We start from the raw sequence: 20,799 nt of genomic DNA on the forward strand, positions 1-20,799 counted from the left end.
AAAGCTCCCTCTACACTGTCCCCCATCAAACACTCTCAGGATAGGTACAGCTCAGGGTTAGATACAGAGTAAAGCTCCCTCTGCACTATCCCCATCAAATACTCCCAGGGTAATTACAGCACGGGGTTTGATACAGAGTAAAGCTCCCTCTACACTGTCCCACATCAAACATTCCCAGGACAGGTACAGCACGGGTTAGATACAGAGTAAAGCTCCCTCTACACTGTCCCACATCAAACATTCCCAGGACAGGTACAGCACGGGGTTAGATACAGAGTAAAGCTCCCTCTACACTGTCCCACATCAAACATTCCCAGGACAGGTACAGCACGGGGTTAGATACAGAGTAAAGCTCCCTCTACACTGTCCCACATCAAACATTCCCAGGACAGGTACAGCACAGGTTAGATACAGAGTAAAGCTCCCTCTACACTGTTCCCCATCAAACATTCCCAGGACAGGTACAGCTCAGGGTTAGATACAGAGTAAAACTCCCTCTGCACTATCCCCATCAAATACTCCCAGGGTAATTACAGCACGGGGTTTGATACAGAGTAAAGCTCCCTCTACACTGTCTCCATCAAACACTCCCAGGACAGGTACAGCACCAGGTTAGATACAGAGTCCCATCTACCTCTGGGCTACAACAAGCAGGAGTACAAACTCTTGTCAGATTATTTTCTGGTTTCTAATACATGGTGCTGGAATGAGTGACATTACTCTTAGCCATGTCCAGCTGAGAGCAACTAACTCACCTCAGGCCGGTTTGAACTGGGACCATCCTGCTCAGAACACCTCACCTAGACGTTACAAAGTATTCACAGCATAGAAACAGGCCAATTGTTTTCACTGATTTGCTGTAGCTAGTCTCCCTGACACTAAGGGGCAATTTTAGTATGGCCAATCCACCTAACCCGCACATCTTTGGACTGAGAGGAAACCGGAGCGCCCGGAGGAAACCAATGCAGACACGGGGAGAATGTGCAAACTCCACACAGACAGTGACCCAAGCCGGGAATCGAACCAAGGTCCCTCGCGCTGTGAGGCAGCAGTGCTAACCACTGTGCTGCCCTGCTGCCATCGAAAATGAAGAATTTGGCTCAGCCAAAACTCCATTCGCTGTAGCGGCACTGGAGAATCCCAGCTGCCGACGAGGGCTGAGGTTTTTGGCACGTTTATTCAATGGGTATATCAATTATCCGGCAGCGATGTTCGGGCAATAGTGAGGATTGTTAATACCTGCAGTCTGGCTGTAACTTTTAGATAACTTGGGATGAAGTAATTCTGCCTTTCTTGCTCTCTCATTCCTTCTCCCACCCTATCTCATTGTCTCGTACCCTCTGTCACACAATTTTATCCACCTTCTTTCCCACTCTCTCTCCTTCTCTCAATCTCTCTCATATCATTTTGCTCGATCTTTCTCTATATCTCTTGATCTTTTATTGTTTTCTTTCATCTTTCTTTCACTCACTCTTTCTCATTCTTGTTCTCATTCTGTTGCCCACTACTTCTCTCTCATTCTTCCTTTGGTTTCCGCATCATTCATTTTCAAATTTTCATTCCCTCTTCATTCTCACATTTCAATCTTGCTTCCTTTAGGAATGTGACAATCTCTGGTGGGATGCTTTTACCACAGAGTTTTTTGAAGATGATGCCATGTTAACCATCACCTTCTGTTTGGAAGATGGGCCGAAGAGATACAGTGAGTATAATAGTTCCATTGTTTTGTTTCCCAATAACACTCTGATAATCTCCTGATGCCAAGCTCCTAACTGTTAACTCCACCAGTAGTGAGCTCCCACACATTGTCCAGCTTCTTGCTGGTTGAGCCCTCACCGGAGAACTATTTATTGTACTATCTGGTAAAGAACTAAATGATTTGCAAATTCCCAGATATAGAGGCATCTTCTCTGAGCAGGAATCTCCCAGATTCAGTTCCTGGTCTGCACTGAATTCATTTGATCTCAATGTGGAGGAGGAAAGAACATCCAACAAAGTTTTTGTTGCTGATCATCAGCCCATGTTCTCTTCAGTGGGCACAGACTTTGAGCAAAGTTGGATCAGGTTCAATTCTGTTTCCAGTTTAGTTAATTTGATAACACACTCACCTCCAAGTCAGACGGTTATGGGCTCAAGATCCACTCCAGAGACTCGATCACAAAATTTGCTCTCACATTTCAGTGCAGTACTGAGAGTGCTGTTTGTCAAATGATTGTTAAACTGAGATTCTATCTGTCCTCTCAGGTGGTTGTTAAAGATCCCATGGCACTATTTCATTGAAGAGCAGGGGCTTCTCTCCGGTGTCTCGGCAAATATTTATCTTCCACCAACATCACTAAAAATAGTCTCCGAGATCTCATTGCCGTTGTGGGATCTGGCTATGGCAAATTGGCTACTGATTTATTATATAGTAGCAGTGATGACACTTCAAAAATTAACTTAATTGGCTGTTAAGTACTACGGGGTTTCCTGAAGGCATGATTGGCTGTATAGAAATGCATGCTCTTTTTGACAACCCTGCTGACACTCATTGCCCAAACTCTCACTTGGTGAATGGACAAAAGTACCAGAGGAAAACTGGCACCAGAGAAGCTACTGTTAGAGCAAGATAAGTTCCTTCAAATCAAATATTAATCTTCCATTTCCTTCATCCCACCCACAGCAATTGGTCGGACTTTGATCCCACGCTATTTTCGCAGTATCTTCGAGGGAGGGGCAACCGACCTGTACTATGTCCTCAAGCACCCAAAGGAATCATTCCACAATAATTTTGTGTCATTGGATTGTGACCAATGCACAATGGTGACACAACATGGGAAGCCAATGTTCACGAAGGTATGACTTGACTCGGGAAACACACCAAGTACACATCGCTACCCAAGGGCTCTCACTTGTGGGGCACACAGTGGGAAGATGGGGAGGGGTTGAATCCCTGTTTGATGTTTTCCACAGGCAGGGAGCATGGGTTTGAGTCTACTATAGTTCTAGGTACGGATTCTGCCCTATGAAATGAGGCATGTTGACTTATGTGACGTTGCAAAAGCTCAGAGAATCTCCCCAGTTGCTGGAATGTTTCCCCTTCCTACAGTTTCAATATTTGTGGCCTCTCTCAAAGTCATTGCCAAGTTAAGATCAATTCCACATTGTGAACACATTCATAACTGCATTGAGGCTAACCTAAACTCATTACATCGGACCCTGATGGTTAACTTGCCCTCTCTCATTTGCAGAGGTGGGGGGGGGGTCAGTGTAATTTTTCTGCCCCTTTCTTTGCTCTGTCACATACAACATCCTTGTGAAAGGCTGGGTGAATTATTTCCAGTCAGTTGGTGCTCTGACACCAAGCATTAGAAAATGCATGAGAATTGTCCAGCAGCTGACAGTTCAACCGGTTCTGCGCTTCCCTCCACTTCACTGGGTTTTCTCAGTGGAATAGTACATTGGTGCCCTAACGCATTGCGATAACTTGCCATTTTATCAGGCCAATATTCTGACCAACTAAGACACCTAGTTTTGGTTCAAGAACTATCTTCCCAGAGCAACATGAAATGGATGAAAAATACTGGCTTTGCCTGTAACGTATCACTGATGAAAGAAACTGAGGATGGGGTGATTTCTAATGAAGATGGAATGTGTGAGTTGTAACTGGGGGGGGTGTAGTAGTGTTAGAATTGACACATGTAATGATGTACCAGTGTTACTTATCTTGTCAATGGTTGTGTTAGGTATGTGTGGAGGGGCGGTTATATCTGGAGTTCATGTTTGATGATATGATGAGGATTAAGACCTGGCATTTTAACATCCGGCAGCACCGGGAGCTGATCCCACGCAGCATCCTCGCAATGAATGTGAGTATCTTCTTCCCGAGGTTGGACTCCTTCACCCACTTGGATCTGTAAACTCTGCTACTTGTTTCAGTGGATCTAACACTGGAGAACTCACTGTTGGCACTGCTCTGTTGAAATGAACAAATGCTCAACTCTCCAACCCTCTGCTTAACAAACACTGAAACCCAGAAGACAGTTTCCTTCACAGATTTCTAGTTCAGGTTCAAACACTTTTGAGAGGGAGCAATTTTTTTTTAAAGAATATCTGCTTCTTGCAAAATGATTTGAGCTCCTTTGTGTGTAAGTAGTGAGTTAAACTGGTAAATCCCAAATCACATGTCCCACTGGACATCAACCCAATACTCAGAGCCAGATCTTTGCTCTCCGAACCCAGAGGCAGGAACGCTCCCCCTGAACCGGGGCTCACTTTGTCCAGATGCGAGTCATAATTGGAGACAAGGGCGAGAACTTGTATGCTTCCCACCTCTGCCCCCACCCCGCCCTCCTCTCCCCACAGCAGGTTCTGAGGCATAGAGGGGGGGAATGTAAAACTGCGAGGACAGGATTCCATCCACATTCCCACCTGCTCTGACCTGGTGGCAATTTTATACTGAGGTGGGCAATGCCTCAGAGATTAAGCCCGCCCTTGCCCCACTTAATGGACACTTTAAGGCCTTTTTCCGTCCAACCTCAATTTTTAGGCTGGTGGGCAGATGATAGATTTGGGGGGGAAACTCAAAATTGAGCAAAATTCGACCTCAGTTTCAGGTGACGGTTGGGGGTGGGAGGGGGGGGGGGGGTCTCCATCAGAAGCCCTCTTATTACCCAGTGACCTCCAGACTTCCCTCCTATCTCCCAATACCCTGATTGCTCCCTGATGACCCCAAGCCTTTCCTACCCTCAACGCCCCCCCTCCCCCCACCGCCTCTTGATCCCTGACACTTATCTTTGCTCTGGTTTCTGCACTTAACTCCAGGCAGATATCTGTAGATCCTTTACTGGCCGCACTGTTCCTGGAATGACTGAAGATTGGCCGGCAGCTCTCCAAGGCAGGACACCCTCCTGGTGACGGGCAGAAGTCTTGCTTTCTGCCAATCGATGCTCATTCGAGCATGAAATAAATCAGGCCTGCTGGAATTGGCTGGAATGCGTTCCCCATCATCCTGAAACTTCTGACCCGTAGCAATCTGAAGTGTGCCTCAAACCATTCACATTCTCACTCAGAAGTGGAAATAGTTCCAGTGAAGAAGCAGCTTGCTCCCATATAATCTGTGAAGGAGTAAAATCCTTCCTTGTATTGCTACATGCCGTCTTTTTGAAGTGATCAGCTATTGATGCCGAAAGTGTGGTGTCCTTGATGAACCTGGTCAATAAGAATGAATAAAAAACACTCCCCATTGTACTCCCTCCCCTCACAAAAACACAAACTCAAATTCTGGAAATAAACCTATGACTCTGCTCCATGTTTCTGGTCATCTGGGAGAATCTGAGGTGTTGCATTAATACAATTGAGCCGCACCAACCTGCTCATTAATCTGTATTCCTTTTTTTTTCAAACAGTCCCAGGACCCACAGATGCTGGATCAGCTGTCAAAGAATATCACAAGATGTGGCTTGTCCAACTCTACTCTCAACTACCTCCGAGTAAGGGCAGATTAAAGTGCTCTACGTTTAAAAATTCACCAGGAAGTCTCTTGGCGACACTTTACTAAACCCCACATGTCCTTTAGAAGGTTATAACTGAAAGAACATTTCAATTTCCAGCTGAACATATTTGATCTTTCTGACAATGGGTTTCTCAACAATAGTTCATTATTTAACAGTAAAGTTATTTGCCAGATTTCATGGGAGTTAGTATTCTCTAGGTACTTCACCAAAATGGCTATGCTTCAAGTGTGAGCCCTGAACAATGTGGAGCCAGTCAGCTATTAGACTAAGGAAGGCACCATATTTGGACACAGCTACTGATTATAGCTGCAGAAAGACACATCCCCAAAGAACAAAGTGCTGTTGCTTTCCTCCTGTGATCGTTCGCCGCTGCTTGAATCCAGTGCAATTCTCTCACTGTTATGCATTAGGGTTAGGGTTGTCCATGAGAGAACATGAGGGAATGCAGTTAGAGAACAGCCTTTCTTCCATCTTGCTAATGGGCTCCAGTCCCCCCAACCTTAGCTTTCTGTTTAACAGAGAGTGTCTTGTGTGCTAACTGCGATATCCTGGGGTAAGGATTACCAAACTGTGGCCCCTGAGCTTTAGTCCTCGGGGCCCGGGCAGCTCGGGGCCCGGGCAGCTCGGGGCCCGGGCAGCTCGGGGCCCGGGCAGCTCGGGGCCCGGGCAGCTCGGGGCCCGGGCAGCTCAGGGCCCGGGCAGCTCAGGGCCATGTTTATTTAATCTTCTCACTAGTTTGAACCTGGGGGTCTGCAAGTTTAGGACGAGCTATTCCAAACTCAGATATTTCATTTCTGGGTCGAGTAATGTAGTGTTTGTGGGACTGGTCCTGTACGACTTCAAATCCCACCATGGACAAATTATGAAATTAAATTTCTAAATGCTGGAATCTGAAACAAAAACAGAAAATGCTGGAATATCTCAGCATTGACGAAAGGTTATTCAGACTCGAAACATTGGTTCTATTCTCTCTCTCCACAGATGCTGTCAGACCAGCTGAGATTTTCCAGCATTTTCTGTTTTTGTTTCATAATTTTGTAGTTTGGCACCAGGAAGAAATGAGTAGAAGTTATTCAGTTATCAGTTTAAAAATCTGAAATGAAAAGTCCTAAGTGGGAAAGGGACTTGACTCATCTACAGGTAACTCTGGTCCCACAGTACATGGATTTTAATATACATTCCCAGGATGAGGGTGTCGATATTACTGCCCATCCCTTATTTCCTTGAGAAGTTGATAGCGAGGCCTATTTTTGAACCTCTGCAGTCCATCTGATGTAGATATGTCCATAGCGCTGTTTGGGAGGGAGTTCCAAGAGTTGGATACAGTGACAGTGAGGCAAAAAGGGCAACCTATTTTTAACTGGGACTCTGATGTTGCCAAGCCCACTTGTTAAAATGTTCCAAAAAATACCAGAATCTGGTAAAATCCACAATTAGAAATATATGCAATTAGCAAAAAGGTTTATTTAGATTTAATTCTGACCTCATTGTTGTCAAGATCGAAAGATGAAAAAAGCAAATTTCTTTGCTCCAAGTTTTAATAATTTAGTTCAGTTTATTCTCGGGATCTGACAGCGTTTATACACTGGAGTATTGTAGTCTTACAGTGTTACATTCACTATTCTTTGGGACGTGAATGCAACTGGCAAAGCTGTGAAGTTTCTAGAATAGATTGTAGTATTTGGACAAAGAGCTAATTCTTCGATCTGTTCATAATGCAGTAATGAGTCAAAGAACAATACAGCACAGGAACAGGCCCTTCAGCCCTCCAAGCCCGCCCTGCTCCAAACTAGGCCATTCTTTTGTATCCCTCCATTCCCACTCCGTTCATGTGGCTATCTAGATAAGTCTTAAACGTTCCCAGTGTGTCCACCTCCACCACCTTGCCCGGCAGCGTATTCCAGGCCCCCACCACCCTCTGTGTAAAATACGTCCTTCTGATATCCGTGTTAAACCTAACCCCCCCCTCACCTTGAACCTATGACCCCTCGTGAACGTCACCACCAACCTGGGAAAAAGCTTCCCACCGTTCACCCTATCTATTCCTTTCATAATTTTATACACCTCTATTAGGTCACCCCTCATCCTCCATCTTTCCAGTGAGAACAACCCCAGTTTACCCATTCTCTCCTCATAACTAAGCCCTTCCATACCAGGCAACATCCTGGTAAACCTCCTCTGCACTCTCTCTAAAGCCTCCACGTCCTTCTGGTAGTGTGGCGACCAGAACTGGGCGCAGTATTCCAAATGCGGCCGAACCAACGTTCTATACAACTGCAACATCAGACCCCAACTTTTATCCTCCATGCCCCGTCCTATAAAGGCAAGCATGCCATATGCCTTATTCACCACCTTCTCCACCTGTGACGTCACCTTCAAGGATCTGTGGACTTGCACACCCAGGTCCCTCTGCGTATCTACACCCTTTATGGTTCTGCCATTTATCGTATAGTTCCCCCCTGCGTTAGTTCTACCAAAATGCATCACTTCGCATTTATCTGGATTGAACTCCATCTGCCATTTCTTTGCCCAAATTTCCAGCCTATCTATATCCTTCTGTAGCCTCTGACAATGTTCCTCACTATCTGCAAGTCCAGCCATTTTCGTGTCGTCCGCAAACTTACTGATCACCCCAGTTACACCTTCTTCCAGATCGTTTATATAAATCACAAACAGCAGAGGTCCCAATACAGAGCACTGCGGAACACCACTAGTCACAGGCATCCAGCCGGAAAAAGACCCTTCCACTACCTCCCTCTGTCTTCTGTGACCAAGCCAGTTCTCCACCCATCTAGCCACCTCCCCCTTTATCCCATGAGATCCAACCTTTTGCACCAACCTACCATGAGGGACTTTGTCAAACGCTTTACTAACGTCCATATAGACGACATCCACGGCCCTTCCCTCGTCAACCATTCTAGTCACTTCTTCAAAAAACTCCACCAGGTTAGTGAGGCATGACCTCCCTCTCACAAAACCAGTCTGACTATCATTAATGAGTTTATTCCTTTCTAATTGCGCATACATCCTATCTCTAAGAATCCTCTCCAACAACTTCCCTACCACGGACGTCAAGCTCACCGGCCTATAATTACCTGGGTTATCCTTCCTACCCTTCTTAAATAATGGGACCACATTAGCTATCCTCCAATCCTCTGGGACCTCGCCTGTGTCCAGTGACGAGACAAAGATTTGCGTCAGAGGCCCAGCGATTTCATCTCTCGTCTCCCTGAGCAGCCTTGGATAGATTCCATCAGGCCCCGGGGATTTGTCAGTCTTTATATTCCCTGAAAAACCTAACACTTCCTCCCTTGTAATGGAGATTTTCTCTATCAGGTCAACACTCCCCTCCGAGACACTCCCACTCAACACATCTCTCTCCTTTGTGAATACTGACGCAAAGTATTCATTTAGGATCTCCCCTACTTCTTTGGGCTCTAAGCATAATTCCCCACTTTTGTCCCTGAGATGTCCGACTTTTTCCCTGACAACCCTTTTGTTCCTAACGTATGAATAAAATGCCTCGGGATTCTCCTTAATCCTGTCTGCCAAGGACATTTCGTGACCCCTTTTGGCCCTTCTAATTCCTCGTTTGAGTTCTTTCCTACTTTGTTTGTATTCCTCCAGAGCTCCCTCCGTTTTTAGCTGCCTGGACCTAACATACGCCTCTCTTTTCTTTTTGACCAATCCCTCAATTTCCCTGGTTATCCACGGTTCTCGAATCCTACCCTTCCTATCCTTTTTTACAGGCACATGCCTATCCTGCAGCCCTAACAACTGTTCCTTAAAAGACTCCCATATGCCAGATGTGGATTTACCCTCAAACAGCCTCTCCCAATCAACAGCTGCCAATTTCTGCCTAATCCCACTAAAGTTAGCCTTCCCCCAATCCAACACCTTATCCTTGGGACACCACTCATCCTTTTCCATCACTATCCTAAAGCTAACAGAATTGTGGTCACTATTTGCCACATGTTCCCCTACCAAAGCTTTGAAGACCTGACCGGGCTCATTCCCCAGTACCAGGTCCAGTATAGCCCCGTCTCTAGTCGGGCTATCTACATATTGTTCCAAAGAACCTTCCTTTCAACATTTTCCACATTTAGTGACGGGGATTCTGGTTGATTTGCACAAGCACCGAGTTAGTGTTGCAGGAAAACTTTCCTGAGTAATTGGGCAATGGAGCAATAATTGTGAAGATACAATATTGGGAGCTTGGTTGCCAGGACAGCTGATTGATAGGATAGATGGGAGGTGTGAGGCATTGTGTTCATATGAATAAAAGGTTTAGGAAAAAAATTTACAGTATCTAGAATCTATGACTTTGGGTTCCTGGCACATTTCTCTGTGTTTAAAATTCTCCCCTTTCAGTCTTGGGTAGAGTTTGATCTTTGCTTGTTCCCTTTCCCCTGCGGTAAAACAGGGGAACTGACCAATTTTGCAAGGAAATGCCCTGGGCCCCATGATGTCTGAAATATGTCCATTGTCATACTAGCCTCAGCTGATTTACAGGCCTCTTAAAGCGGTGTTAAGCCTCTTGCATATAGTAATGAGAGGCTGAATCCTTCTTTAAGATCTCATCAGGAGGATTCACGAATACTGAGCAGAGTGAGATCCAGGTTTGATCCTTTCTGGTTTTGGTTGGATTACTGCAGCTTGCACCTAACTTTCCTTCTGTGGAGGAGGAGCCAGGAGCAATGATCCAGTTTCTGCAGCGCTCCCGAGGACTGCTGTCAACTGTGATCATCTCTCCATGTTTTCCTTCTCCCACCTTCGAGGACTTTATGAACGTCACTGGTGGCAAGCCAGGTGATCCAAACTCTATCAGACTACTGACATCAGCTGCCTCTAGAGGTAGAATGGCTTTGGCAGCTCACCCTGAATAACATAAGGCCAAATTTGGGTGAACCTTGTTTAGACACAGGATAGATACAAGCTCCATTGGTAATGCGGAACAAAACAAATTGTTACCCCTTTTAAGGCTTATGAAGTCCTCAGGTTGACAACTCTCAATGCCCAGAAAGAATCTCCACATCTTTATCAAGAATATCAGTGTCATGATCAATCTTCTGTGAATCAAGGTGCATAACTGGTTTTTCTCTTTGTCTCCTTATGTCCCTCCTTTATCCAATTCTGCTTCTCACTCATCAACCCCTCTTCTTCCTTCTCCTACAAACACATTCTTACCTCCCTTGCTCTCTCCTTCTCTCTCTTGCAGCTCTGTGTTATTTTGGAGCCAATGCAGGAACTGATGTCCAGGCATAAAACCTACAGCTTAAGCCCCAGGGACTGCCTCAAGACATGCCTGTTTCAGAAGTGGCAACGGATGGTTGCTCCCCCTGGTAAGCTTTGTGAATCCGCAGTTTCTGCATGTTGGCAACAATGAAACATGCTGTTTTTTTATGCAAGCTGTGAGTTGCAATCATATGGCACTTTGTGCAACAGGTTGGTGGGGCTGGGAGCGCCAGGATGCTATTCACAGGTTGGTGGGGGTGGTTTTGGGATGCTGGGCTTAACAGGGAGGCCAGCTGCTGAGCTCTAGCGGTGCCTGCAATCACCCCATGTACTGGAAGGTCTCCTGCCACACACACTACCCAACCCCGCCCCCGCCGATCGCCACAACTGCAGTGCCACCTCCCTCTCACTCCAATTGCATCCCTCCACTATGATCACCACCTATACACAGTTCTCTCCCTCTCTCTGATCGCATCCACTATAGAGTTCACTCCCTCCCACTTCAATCACCCCTTCTGCAGAGTTCCCTCCCTTCCACCTGGTCACCATCCCGGCAGAGCGCAGAATTCCCTCCCTGATTGGCACCCTGGCAGATTGCTGAGTTTGTTCCCTCCCTGTGGAGCTCCCCTTTCCTCCCTCCTCCCCTATCATAGCTCGATTTCTCACTCCGATTCTGCCCCCACTCAGGCCCCACCCACTTGGTCCTGCCGCTGGCACAGTTATGATGCCTGGTGAGCACTGCCACGGTGCCAGGTGGGCAGTGCCAGTGTGCCAGGTGGGCACTGCCTGGCTGGCACTGCTCCATGGGTACTGTCCGGCCCTGACCCCTGAACCACGAGGGGACTTCAATGGCTTCCGACCTCCTGCGAGGCCATCACGTCTGGTCTCCTGTTGGTGAAGATGATCTGTGATTCTCACTGGTGAGAACCTCGATTGGCGAGCAGGTACGGTCAAGTGAGCCCGGATGATAGTGTCTGGAATTCGCCAATGACAGTTAAATTACGTCAATATTTAAATCAGCTTCACGCATTTTTTTGTTTTTCGCCCCTCAACCGATCGTACCACCTTGCCTCACTGAAAGTCGGACGGGATGAGGTCCTTTGAAATTTTTTGGGAGAATTTTGCCCAATGTTTCAAGTCTAACGCGACTGTGTTCCAAAGAAGAGTCATATTGGACTCAACTCTTCATTCTGCATAGATGCTGCCTAACCTGCTGAGTATTTCTAGCACTTCCTGTTTTTATTTTGGATTTCCAGTATCTGCAGTATTCTATTTTTATCACATTGTGTGTAATATGTATGCATCCTGGTGACATTAACCATCAACATTCACCTGATTAATGGCACTCAGATATGCTGCCACAGGGTGACTGGCACCTCTGCAACAGAATATAAGACGTCTCAATTCAAGTTTCCTGTCTACCCCCCATTATCCTCAACTCCCTTGTCCATCAAAAATCTATCTAACTCAAAATTCAATGACTTTCCCTGTCAAGTCCCCTTAGGATCTTATCTGTTTCAATAAGATCACTTCTCATTCTTCCACACTCCAATGAATTTAGTGGCAACATGTTCAACTTTCTTCATAAGATGACCCTTTTATCTGGGAATCAGTCAAGTGAATCTTCTCTGAATGTTTCTAATGCAATTATGGGCGGAATTTTCTCAGAAAAATTCTAATTGTCGAATGGACGAGAAAACAGGAGATTTTCCCGCCTGTTTTTCCAGCGAGGTAAGTTACATAGGTTTATGGCACTCTGTGCAATACAAAAACCATAATCTGATTCTCGCCAGTAGGGTGGGGCAGAGTCTATTCACGCCGGGAAGCTGGCTGCAGACCACTAGGGGGTGCTATTATATGTGTGCCCTGATCTTCCAGTGTACTGTATATAAAAAGTACACAGTATACTGGGAAACCTGCCAACCGCCCCCAATCGCCATAGAACCCACAATCCGCAAGTAGCAGAACGCAGCCAGCAATATCAGCGCTTGGGTTTTCACCCCTCGCTCATACTTCCCACCCCGCTACACTGCTCGATTAGCGCAACAAGGCGTAAAAATCCTGCCCTAAAGCTTTTTTCAAGGTGACCATAATAGCAAACAGTATTCCCACTGTGTCACCATGGCCCTGTACAGTTGCAATAAAATTTCTCTAATCTTATAGTTTCCCTTATCATAATTCAAGAAGTTAATTCCTTCTGGAACAGCGTCAGAGAAAACTGGTGAGGAATAAAACATTCATTTCTAGTAGCCTCAGTGGATTTATACACCTTGATTCAGTGCAATTTCTAAGCTGGGCAGATGAGAACGTCTCAACGAAGCACCAAGATGGCTGATGATGGAGTTGAAACTTGTCACTGGCAGTGAGTGTGTATCTGACACGTGATGGACCTGCCCAGGCACTGTGTGGTTTGGATTCATTCCCCAAAACCAACATCTCTCAGGAGGATGAATGTCTGCTGCCTCATGGGGAGAGTGGTGAGTTGAGGTGGACATACCTCACAGGCAGGTTTCAGAGGTTTTGGTCAAATTAATAATTGTCAGTTGCTGTTGCTTGTTTGTTTTGGCAGCTGAACCAGCCAGACAGGCACCAAGCAAACGCAGGAAAAGGAAAATGTCCGGAGGCAGCACCATCAGCAGTGGCCCAAACTCCAACACCAATAGCAACAGCAAAAAGAAGAGTCCAGCCAGTAGCTTTGCGCTGTCCAGTCAGGTACCTGTAAGCATCCACGTTTCTTTGCCCTTCACTCACTGAACGGTACAAGGACAGGAAATGACCAGATTTTTCTCTTTTTCCAGGAAACTTTCTTTGGATTTTATGTTGTTTATGTCACTTTGCTTCACTCTTTCCATCCAGTGTCAGCTTTGAACTTAATGAGCCACTGGCACCCCTTGGTCTGGAATGACCACTCGGGCACCTCGCCTGATGACATGATGTTGGGGCCATGCAGCCCTAGAACCACAGCCAGTAAGGGTCAGATCTTCAGGATCTGGAGAGGAATAGGAATTAAAAGCGGTGGGGGTGGGGCGGGGGGGAATAATATATAGAAGAATTGGCATATGAAATACTCTGGCGATTGACCTTGGATCCGAAAGTCACCCAAATGGGATAAGTTTCTGACCATCTGGGTTTGCTGGAGTGAATTGGAAAGTCTACATGGGCGAGAGAAAGAATGTCCTGCCGACCTGCTCCTATCTCAAGCTAATAATAGGATGGTACTGGCAGAGACTTTGGAATAGATTGTCCACCTTCGCTCTCAACAAATACTAGGATTTTCCAGCCCTGCCTGCTGCTTGGATCTTCTGGTCCTGTCAAACGTCAATGCTGGCCCACCGCATCCCCCATGACGGGTCAGATCACAGTGGGACTGGAAAATCCCAGCCAAGGTGTGTGTGTGTGTGTGCATGGGGTTGTGAGAGGTGGGTTTGTCACGAGGGGTTGAGAAATCAATTTTCACAGTAGATAGAACACACTAACAAATTAACACATGGGCTCTAATCCCATGGTCAACTGTGGACTCATGTAAAAACTATGGGCAAGATATTTCTCTGTTGTCAATGTATCTAGGTGTGTGTCCAGGGTTAGATGTGTGTCTAGGTTGAGTTTGAATGTCTGTGTTTTGAATGTTTATACTGGTATGATTTGAATTTAAAAATCTCATTCTGGTGTTCAAATCCTTTCTTGGCCTCGAGCCTCACTAACCCAACCATGCAATCTTCTGAGGTCTCTGCGTTCCTCCAATTCTGATCTCTTGTGTATCCTCATTTTTGTTGCCACACCACTGGCGATGTCCCTTTAGCTGCTTAGGGAATTCCCTCCCTAAATCGCTGCTTATCCAAATCCAAAAATATATCACAAGAGTACAAAGGCAGAAATTGACACAAGTCACACAAGAAAGAATTGGACAGGTGACCAAAATTTTATTCAGAAAGTAGATTTCAAAGAGTGTCTGGAATTCCCAATGTGTAATTCCCTCCCAAAACTTTTTGCCTCTTTATCTCGCTCTTTAAGATTCTCCCCATTAAAATCTACCCTTTTGACCAGGTGTTTGGCCACCTATCCTTATTCTGCCTTATGGGGCTCAGTATCAATTTTTTTTTCCAGACTAACCCATCAGACAAGTACCTTGGAATGCTTTTACTATGTTAGAGGTGCTATATAAATGCAAGTTATTGTTGTGTCCAGGTGTTTCTGTGCATGAGAGTGTTTGTATGGGTCTGTTTGTCTATCCTCTCGCAAATTGTTCTTTAAATGAGCTGAGGTCACCTCCCTGTTACAGGACGTGATGGTGGTGGGTGAGCCCACCCTGATGGGGGGCGAATTTGGCGACGAGGACGAGAGGCTCATCACACGTTTGGAGAACACGCAGTACGATGCGACCAATGGCATTGACGATGAAGACAGCTTCAACAACTCTCCAGCGCTGGGGGCGAACAGCCCCTGGAACAGCAAGCCCCCATCGAGCCAAGAGAGCAAGTCGGAGAACCCAACATCGCAGGCCTCACAGTAAAGATGTACAAAATGGCCACGCTGTTCCAAAACCCAAAATAAATCTACCTGTCAAAGTAAACACAAGTGGAGGTACTGGGGGCTGGTTTGTCACTGTGCAGCCAACTTGTGCAGCCAATAACACAAGCATCATTGGTCTCTCCTTCCCAATCTTATCACTAATTATTGGATGTAATGCCCGCTTCTATTGTTTTTTTTAGCTACTACAAAGTATTTTCCTTTTAACTCTCTTTTTAAAAAAAGTGTTAAACAAACAGCTTGCTGCTGAGGAGATTTGAAACCCAGCCCAATTCTAGCTTCTCTTCACTCCTGTTGAGCGTTCTCTCACTTTGGCTCTGGGCAGGAAAATAAATTGCTATTGTGAAAGGTTCTGCAGCCGGTGCAGTCAGCAAATTCACCACCTGTGCAGTACTGAGCCATACGGACCAGGACGTTACAAAACTCAATCTCCTGGACTGTGCTGTATTAACTGATTCCAGCGGGGGTGGCAATATGGGGGTGGAGGGGATAGGTTCCTACACTCGGATTCAGCCAGGGGTTCCATTTGTGATCACTATCTGGTGAAACATCACAGAAAAAGAAACCCTTGCATGGATGTTGGGTGAAGACGGGACACTGTTATGCTCCACCTGGCTGAATTGCACGCAGTCACTTAGAGCACATGAAGAATGGAACAAATGGATGGGCGGCTGGTGCTTATGGGACTGTAAGTGACAACAAGTGAGAACGGGGACAAACACTGGGGGAGGGGGTGGTATTGATCCTTGGTATCCAGATTTTCTACTTCTCCCTCAAAAAGACTGCTCGAAACCATATTCTTACAGAACCTCCTTAGAAGTGATCAAGACAGAAGTCTACAGTGACATGCATCTGAATCCACCAAACCCCTGCATTTTTACAGCAGCGATGGACTCCACAGCTTGCATATTCTTTCAAAGGATGTTGTTGATTTTATTGCATGTTATTCAAAAACCCTTTTAGTTTTTTTGCTAGTATTCATAGAAATAGTGATGATACTCTCCAGAGCTTCAGAAAGTTTACCCAGTTAAATAGATGAGTTATGTAAACCAGGCAGGTCCCAGTTGTCATTCCTAGGCCAAGCTGAGTTTAGTATCTTGCTCAGGACAATGTCACAGGTGCTACACTTGGCCTCAGCACCCTTAGGCTGGAGTGCAAAAAACACCCAGGTCATGGCTGGTATTCAGTCATTAATACTGGAAAGTATATGTGAGGACAAGATCAGTCTTGGCCGTGATAACCCCCTTGGTTTAATACATTGCTACCACTCACCGTCTTGGCACATATGTGAAGACTGACCATCTGGATAAGGTGTTGGAGAATCCTCCAAGTTCTGACTGATGCAGGCCAGTCTTCTCTGCTTTCTGATATTTCAGGTTTCGATGCATGACCAATTTTTCTTTTGATTGTTGGTCTTTGGCAGTACTTGAACGTGATAATCCGTGAGGTAGGTATCTTGGTTGAGATTTGTTTTAATCCAGGATGCCCCAGGCTTTGGAGCACAAATATTTCTAAATCTGCTCTTTAACTAACACAATAAACTCGTTCTCTTTTGAACATGCATTGTAAAACTAGTCAAGGATCAAACAAGTTCTTGAGTTGACTCAATTGGGACATCACATTGAATCCGGTGTTTTTGGACCCTATGAGTTGTGATCTGGAATCCCAATGTGCTACTCCGTAGAGTGCAATACTTGGGGAATTCACTCAGCCATGACTCCAGTCTACACTTGAATACTAGGGACTTAAAAAAAAACTTGCATTTATATAGCGCCTTTCATGACCTCAGGGCATCCCAAAGAGTTTCACAGCCAATTACTATAAGTACTTTTGAAGTGTAATCACCATTGAAATGTAAGAAAGTAAGTCCCAAACATTGTAGTGTATGCAGGTCTATAATGGACAAAATGAATCTCTACCTATTTGGATTTCCAAATATTAATACAAAAGAAAGAAATAGTTAATAGTCACTTGGTAGTACAGAATTTGAATATTGCTGAAAAGTGAGACCTTGTCAATGCTTTTCATATTATATTCATCAGGACAAACACAAGAATATCAAATTTAAACAACCAAAGCCATTTCTGCTACAGGAGCAATAGAAATTGTTCTGATTGCTTGAAATTTGGCATTCATGTGTTTGTCCTGAATAGTGAAAGACATAAATTTGACAACATCTCTCTCTTTTAATTTAACATTCAAATAGATGATATATGAAAGTCAGAAGTGAAAACAGGATATGCAGGAAGTCAATAGCAGATTTAGCAGAAAGTACAAGTGAAAATTTGGATGTCCAGAATCCAGTTTCTGGTGTGGTTAAATTAGATTCTGAGGGATGGTCCATATCCAGAACAGTAACTTACCTTCCCTCTTTTCAGGCACTGACAGACCCACAATGTGTCTCCAGTGCCTTTTGTTTCATGTACCGGTTAAAACGCATTCCAAGTGGAACAGTTTAGAACCAGTTCTAAACTCTCGCACTGTAGATTCAGTTGTCACGATAGTGCTATAACCTTGTGTGATTCGATAGGTGGCACCATGAAGGATGAAGCTTGTTAACAGAGTTTACAATTGCACAGTGGGGCTGATCTTATGGATGGGACTGAGGTGTAGGGGGTCATGTGACAGAGGCGGCAGCGCGGGAAGGTGGTGGGTGGGGGCGCCTCTCCAGTGGTTAGATTTTGTGCCGGAGACACCAAGTCAGAAACCCAGCATTATCACCCCCCACTCCCCCTGTATGATGTTAGGAGAAAGAATGGCTACGCTCAGTTGTTGTATCTGACAGTGGTTGAGTTCTGGTCTGCCTGCTCTGTGCTGAGTTAGCTGACCTCATCTTAGGGCACTGGGAGCCCAACATCCTTTGAACCAGCTTGGGTTATTTTCAAGGCACAGAGGATCTGCCCCATATCTGTCCCTGGCAAGGGTGTGTCAGAGTGACTGGGATTGACAATCGGTGACATAATTAGCCCATAGATTCAAAATTTGGAGATTGCGGCCAAGGCTTTAAAAAGTGCATTGAACTAATGCCTGCTGAGACTATGTTCAAAATCAATAAATAAGTCGATCCTGTACAGTTAGATTGTGTTAGTGATTTTGGTGAGGATGGGGGGGGGGGGTGGGGAGGCGCTAACTGATGTAAACTGTCACAGTATGCCTTCACAAACTCTGATCATGTTGCTGTCAGTCAGGCTTGCCCACCACCCCACTCACCACCACTCCTGCGAAAGGGATACAACTTCTTAAATATCTTTACTAGTAACATTTTAAAAGGTTTTTTTGAAGTTGGAAATTTGGACTGAGTGAACATTACCTGCTGCGTCTAACCCCGGTACCTCTTTGAACAGAGAGAGCGAGAAGAAGACAGAGATTTCTTGGCTGCTTGACATGATTTTCTACTTGGCTGTAAATCTGTAGAGAGACAGTAAGATTATAAGATGCATATTGTCTTGTTTTATACAGCAAAAGAAATCTGGAAAAAAAATAATTAAAAAGACGGAATGCTGAACAATTTCCCCTCAGAATTGTTTGTAATGTTTTTTAATGTTAACTCGTATGGGGAAATGTGTTTTATTTTCTTTGTTTTGAAGCCTTTCCTTGTTCCGTGTATCTCTGCTTGTATATTAAACGCTAGTACTTAACAATCTGTATTGCTGTCATTAAACGTATTGTAAAACTTGCAACAAATGCCTCTAGATTCTCTTTTCGTCATTAAAGTGATTAGGAAAATATGAAAGTGCACAGAACTGGGTGCAACCTCATGACTTGGGTTGGAAATTGGTTGTGAGGTAGGAGACAGAGTAGGGATAATGGGGAATATTATCTCATTGGCAAGATACGGCAAGTGGCAATCACCATGAATCTGTTTTTGGGGATTCAACTTTTCACTATATCTAAAAATGACTTAAATAGAGTCATAGAGGTTTACGGCATGGAAACAGACCCTTCAGCCCAACTTGTCCATGCCGCCCTTTTTATTTAAACCCCTAAGCTAATCCCAGTTACCCTCATTTGGCCCATATCCCTCTATACCCATTTTACCCATGTAACTATCTAAATGCTTTTTAAAAGACAAAATTGTACCCGCCTCTACTACTACCTCTGGCAGCTTGTTCCAGACACACTCACTACCCCGCTGTGTGAAGAAATTGCCCCTCTGGACACTTTTGTATTTCTCACCTTAAACCTATGCCCTCTAGTTTTAGACTCCCCTACCTTTGGGAAAAGATATTGACTATCTAGCTGATCTATGCCCCTCATTATTTTATAGACCTCGATAAGATCACCCCTCAGCCTCCTACGCTCCAGAGAAAAAAGTCCCAGTCTATCCAGCCTCTCATAACTCAAACCATCAAGTCCCGGTAGTATCCTAGTAAATCTTTTTTGCACTCTTTCTAGTTTAATAATATCCTTTCTATAATAGGGTGACCAGAGCTGCACACAGTATTCCAAGTGTGGCCTTACCAATGTCTTGTACAACTTCAACAAGACGCCCCAACTCCTGTATTCAATGTTCTGACCGATGAAACCAAGCATGCTGAATGCCTTCTTCACCACTCTGTCCACCTGGGACTCCACTTTCAAGGAACTATGAACCTGTACCCCTAGATCTCTTTGTTGTGTAGCTCTCCCCAATGCCCTACCATTAACTGAGTAAGTCCTGCCCTGGTTCAATCTACCAAAATGCATCACCTTGCATTTGTCTAAATTAAACTCCATCTGCCATTCGTCAGCCCACTGGCCCAATTGATCAAGATCCCATTGCGAAGAACAGTACAGCACAGGAAACAGGCCCTTCGGCCCTCCAAGCCTGTGCCGCTCCTTGGTCCAAGCCTGTGCCGCCAAGGTACACCTCTATTAGATCTCCCCACATTCTCCGTCTTTCCAGGGAGAACAACCCCAGTTTACCCAATCTCTCCTCATAGCTAAGACCCTCCATACCAGGCAACAGCCTGGTAAACCTTCTCTGCACTCTCTAATGCCTCCACGTCCTTCTGGTAGTGCGGCGACCAGAACTGGACGCAGTACTCCAAATGTGGCCTAACCAGCGTTCTATACAGCTGCATCATCAGACTCCAGCTTTTATACTCTATACCCCGTCCTATAAAGGCAAGCATACCATATGCCTTCTTCACCACCTTCTCCACCTGTGTTGCCACCTTCAAAGATTTGTGGACTTGCACACCTAGGTCCCTCTGTGTTTCTATACTCCTGATGACTCTGCCATTTACTGTATAACTCCTCCCTACATTATTTCTTCCAAAATGCTTCACTTCGCATTTATCCGGACTAAACTCCATCTGCCACCTCTCCGCCCAATTTTCCAGCCTATCTATATCCTGCTGTATTGCCCGACAATGCTCTTCGCTATCCGCAAGTCCAGCCGTCTTCATGTCATCCGCAAACTTGCTGATTACACCAGTTACACCTTCCAAATCATTTATATATATCACAAATAGCAGAGGTCCCAGTACAGAGCCCTGCGAACACCACTGGTCACAGACCTCCAGCCGGAAAAAGACCCTTCGACGTGTGTCGTGAAGGC

General features: G+C 45.3%; 1 protein-coding gene across 16 annotated transcripts in view; it reads left to right on the plus strand.

The window, feature by feature from the left end:
• Positions 1-18,935, plus strand: part of ldb1a (LIM domain binding 1a) — a 113,538-nt gene extending 94,603 nt beyond the window's left edge. For 10 of the 16 annotated variants that reach the window (XM_078223016.1, XM_078223009.1, XM_078223021.1 and 7 more), the window contains 7 exons: positions 1,600-1,702; positions 2,663-2,835; positions 3,726-3,848; positions 5,388-5,471; positions 10,714-10,837; positions 13,300-13,448; positions 15,010-18,935. In XM_078223016.1, coding sequence (XP_078079142.1) covers positions 1,600-1,702; positions 2,663-2,835; positions 3,726-3,848; positions 5,388-5,471; positions 10,714-10,837; positions 13,300-13,448; positions 15,010-15,240 — 987 coding nt within the window. In that variant the 3' untranslated portion in view covers positions 15,241-18,935. The remainder of the gene's footprint in view (positions 1-1,599; positions 1,703-2,662; positions 2,836-3,725; positions 3,849-5,387; positions 5,472-10,713; positions 10,838-13,299; positions 13,449-15,009) is intronic. The other 6 variants (XM_078223013.1, XM_078223019.1, XM_078223014.1 and 3 more) reach the window with 1 other exon arrangement.
• The last annotated feature ends 1,864 nt before the right edge of the window (positions 18,936-20,799 follow it).

The sequence above is a fragment of the Mustelus asterias genome, chromosome 11 (genome assembly GCF_964213995.1).
Source record: "Mustelus asterias chromosome 11, sMusAst1.hap1.1, whole genome shotgun sequence".
Classification (NCBI taxonomy): Eukaryota; Metazoa; Chordata; class Chondrichthyes; order Carcharhiniformes; family Triakidae; genus Mustelus; species Mustelus asterias.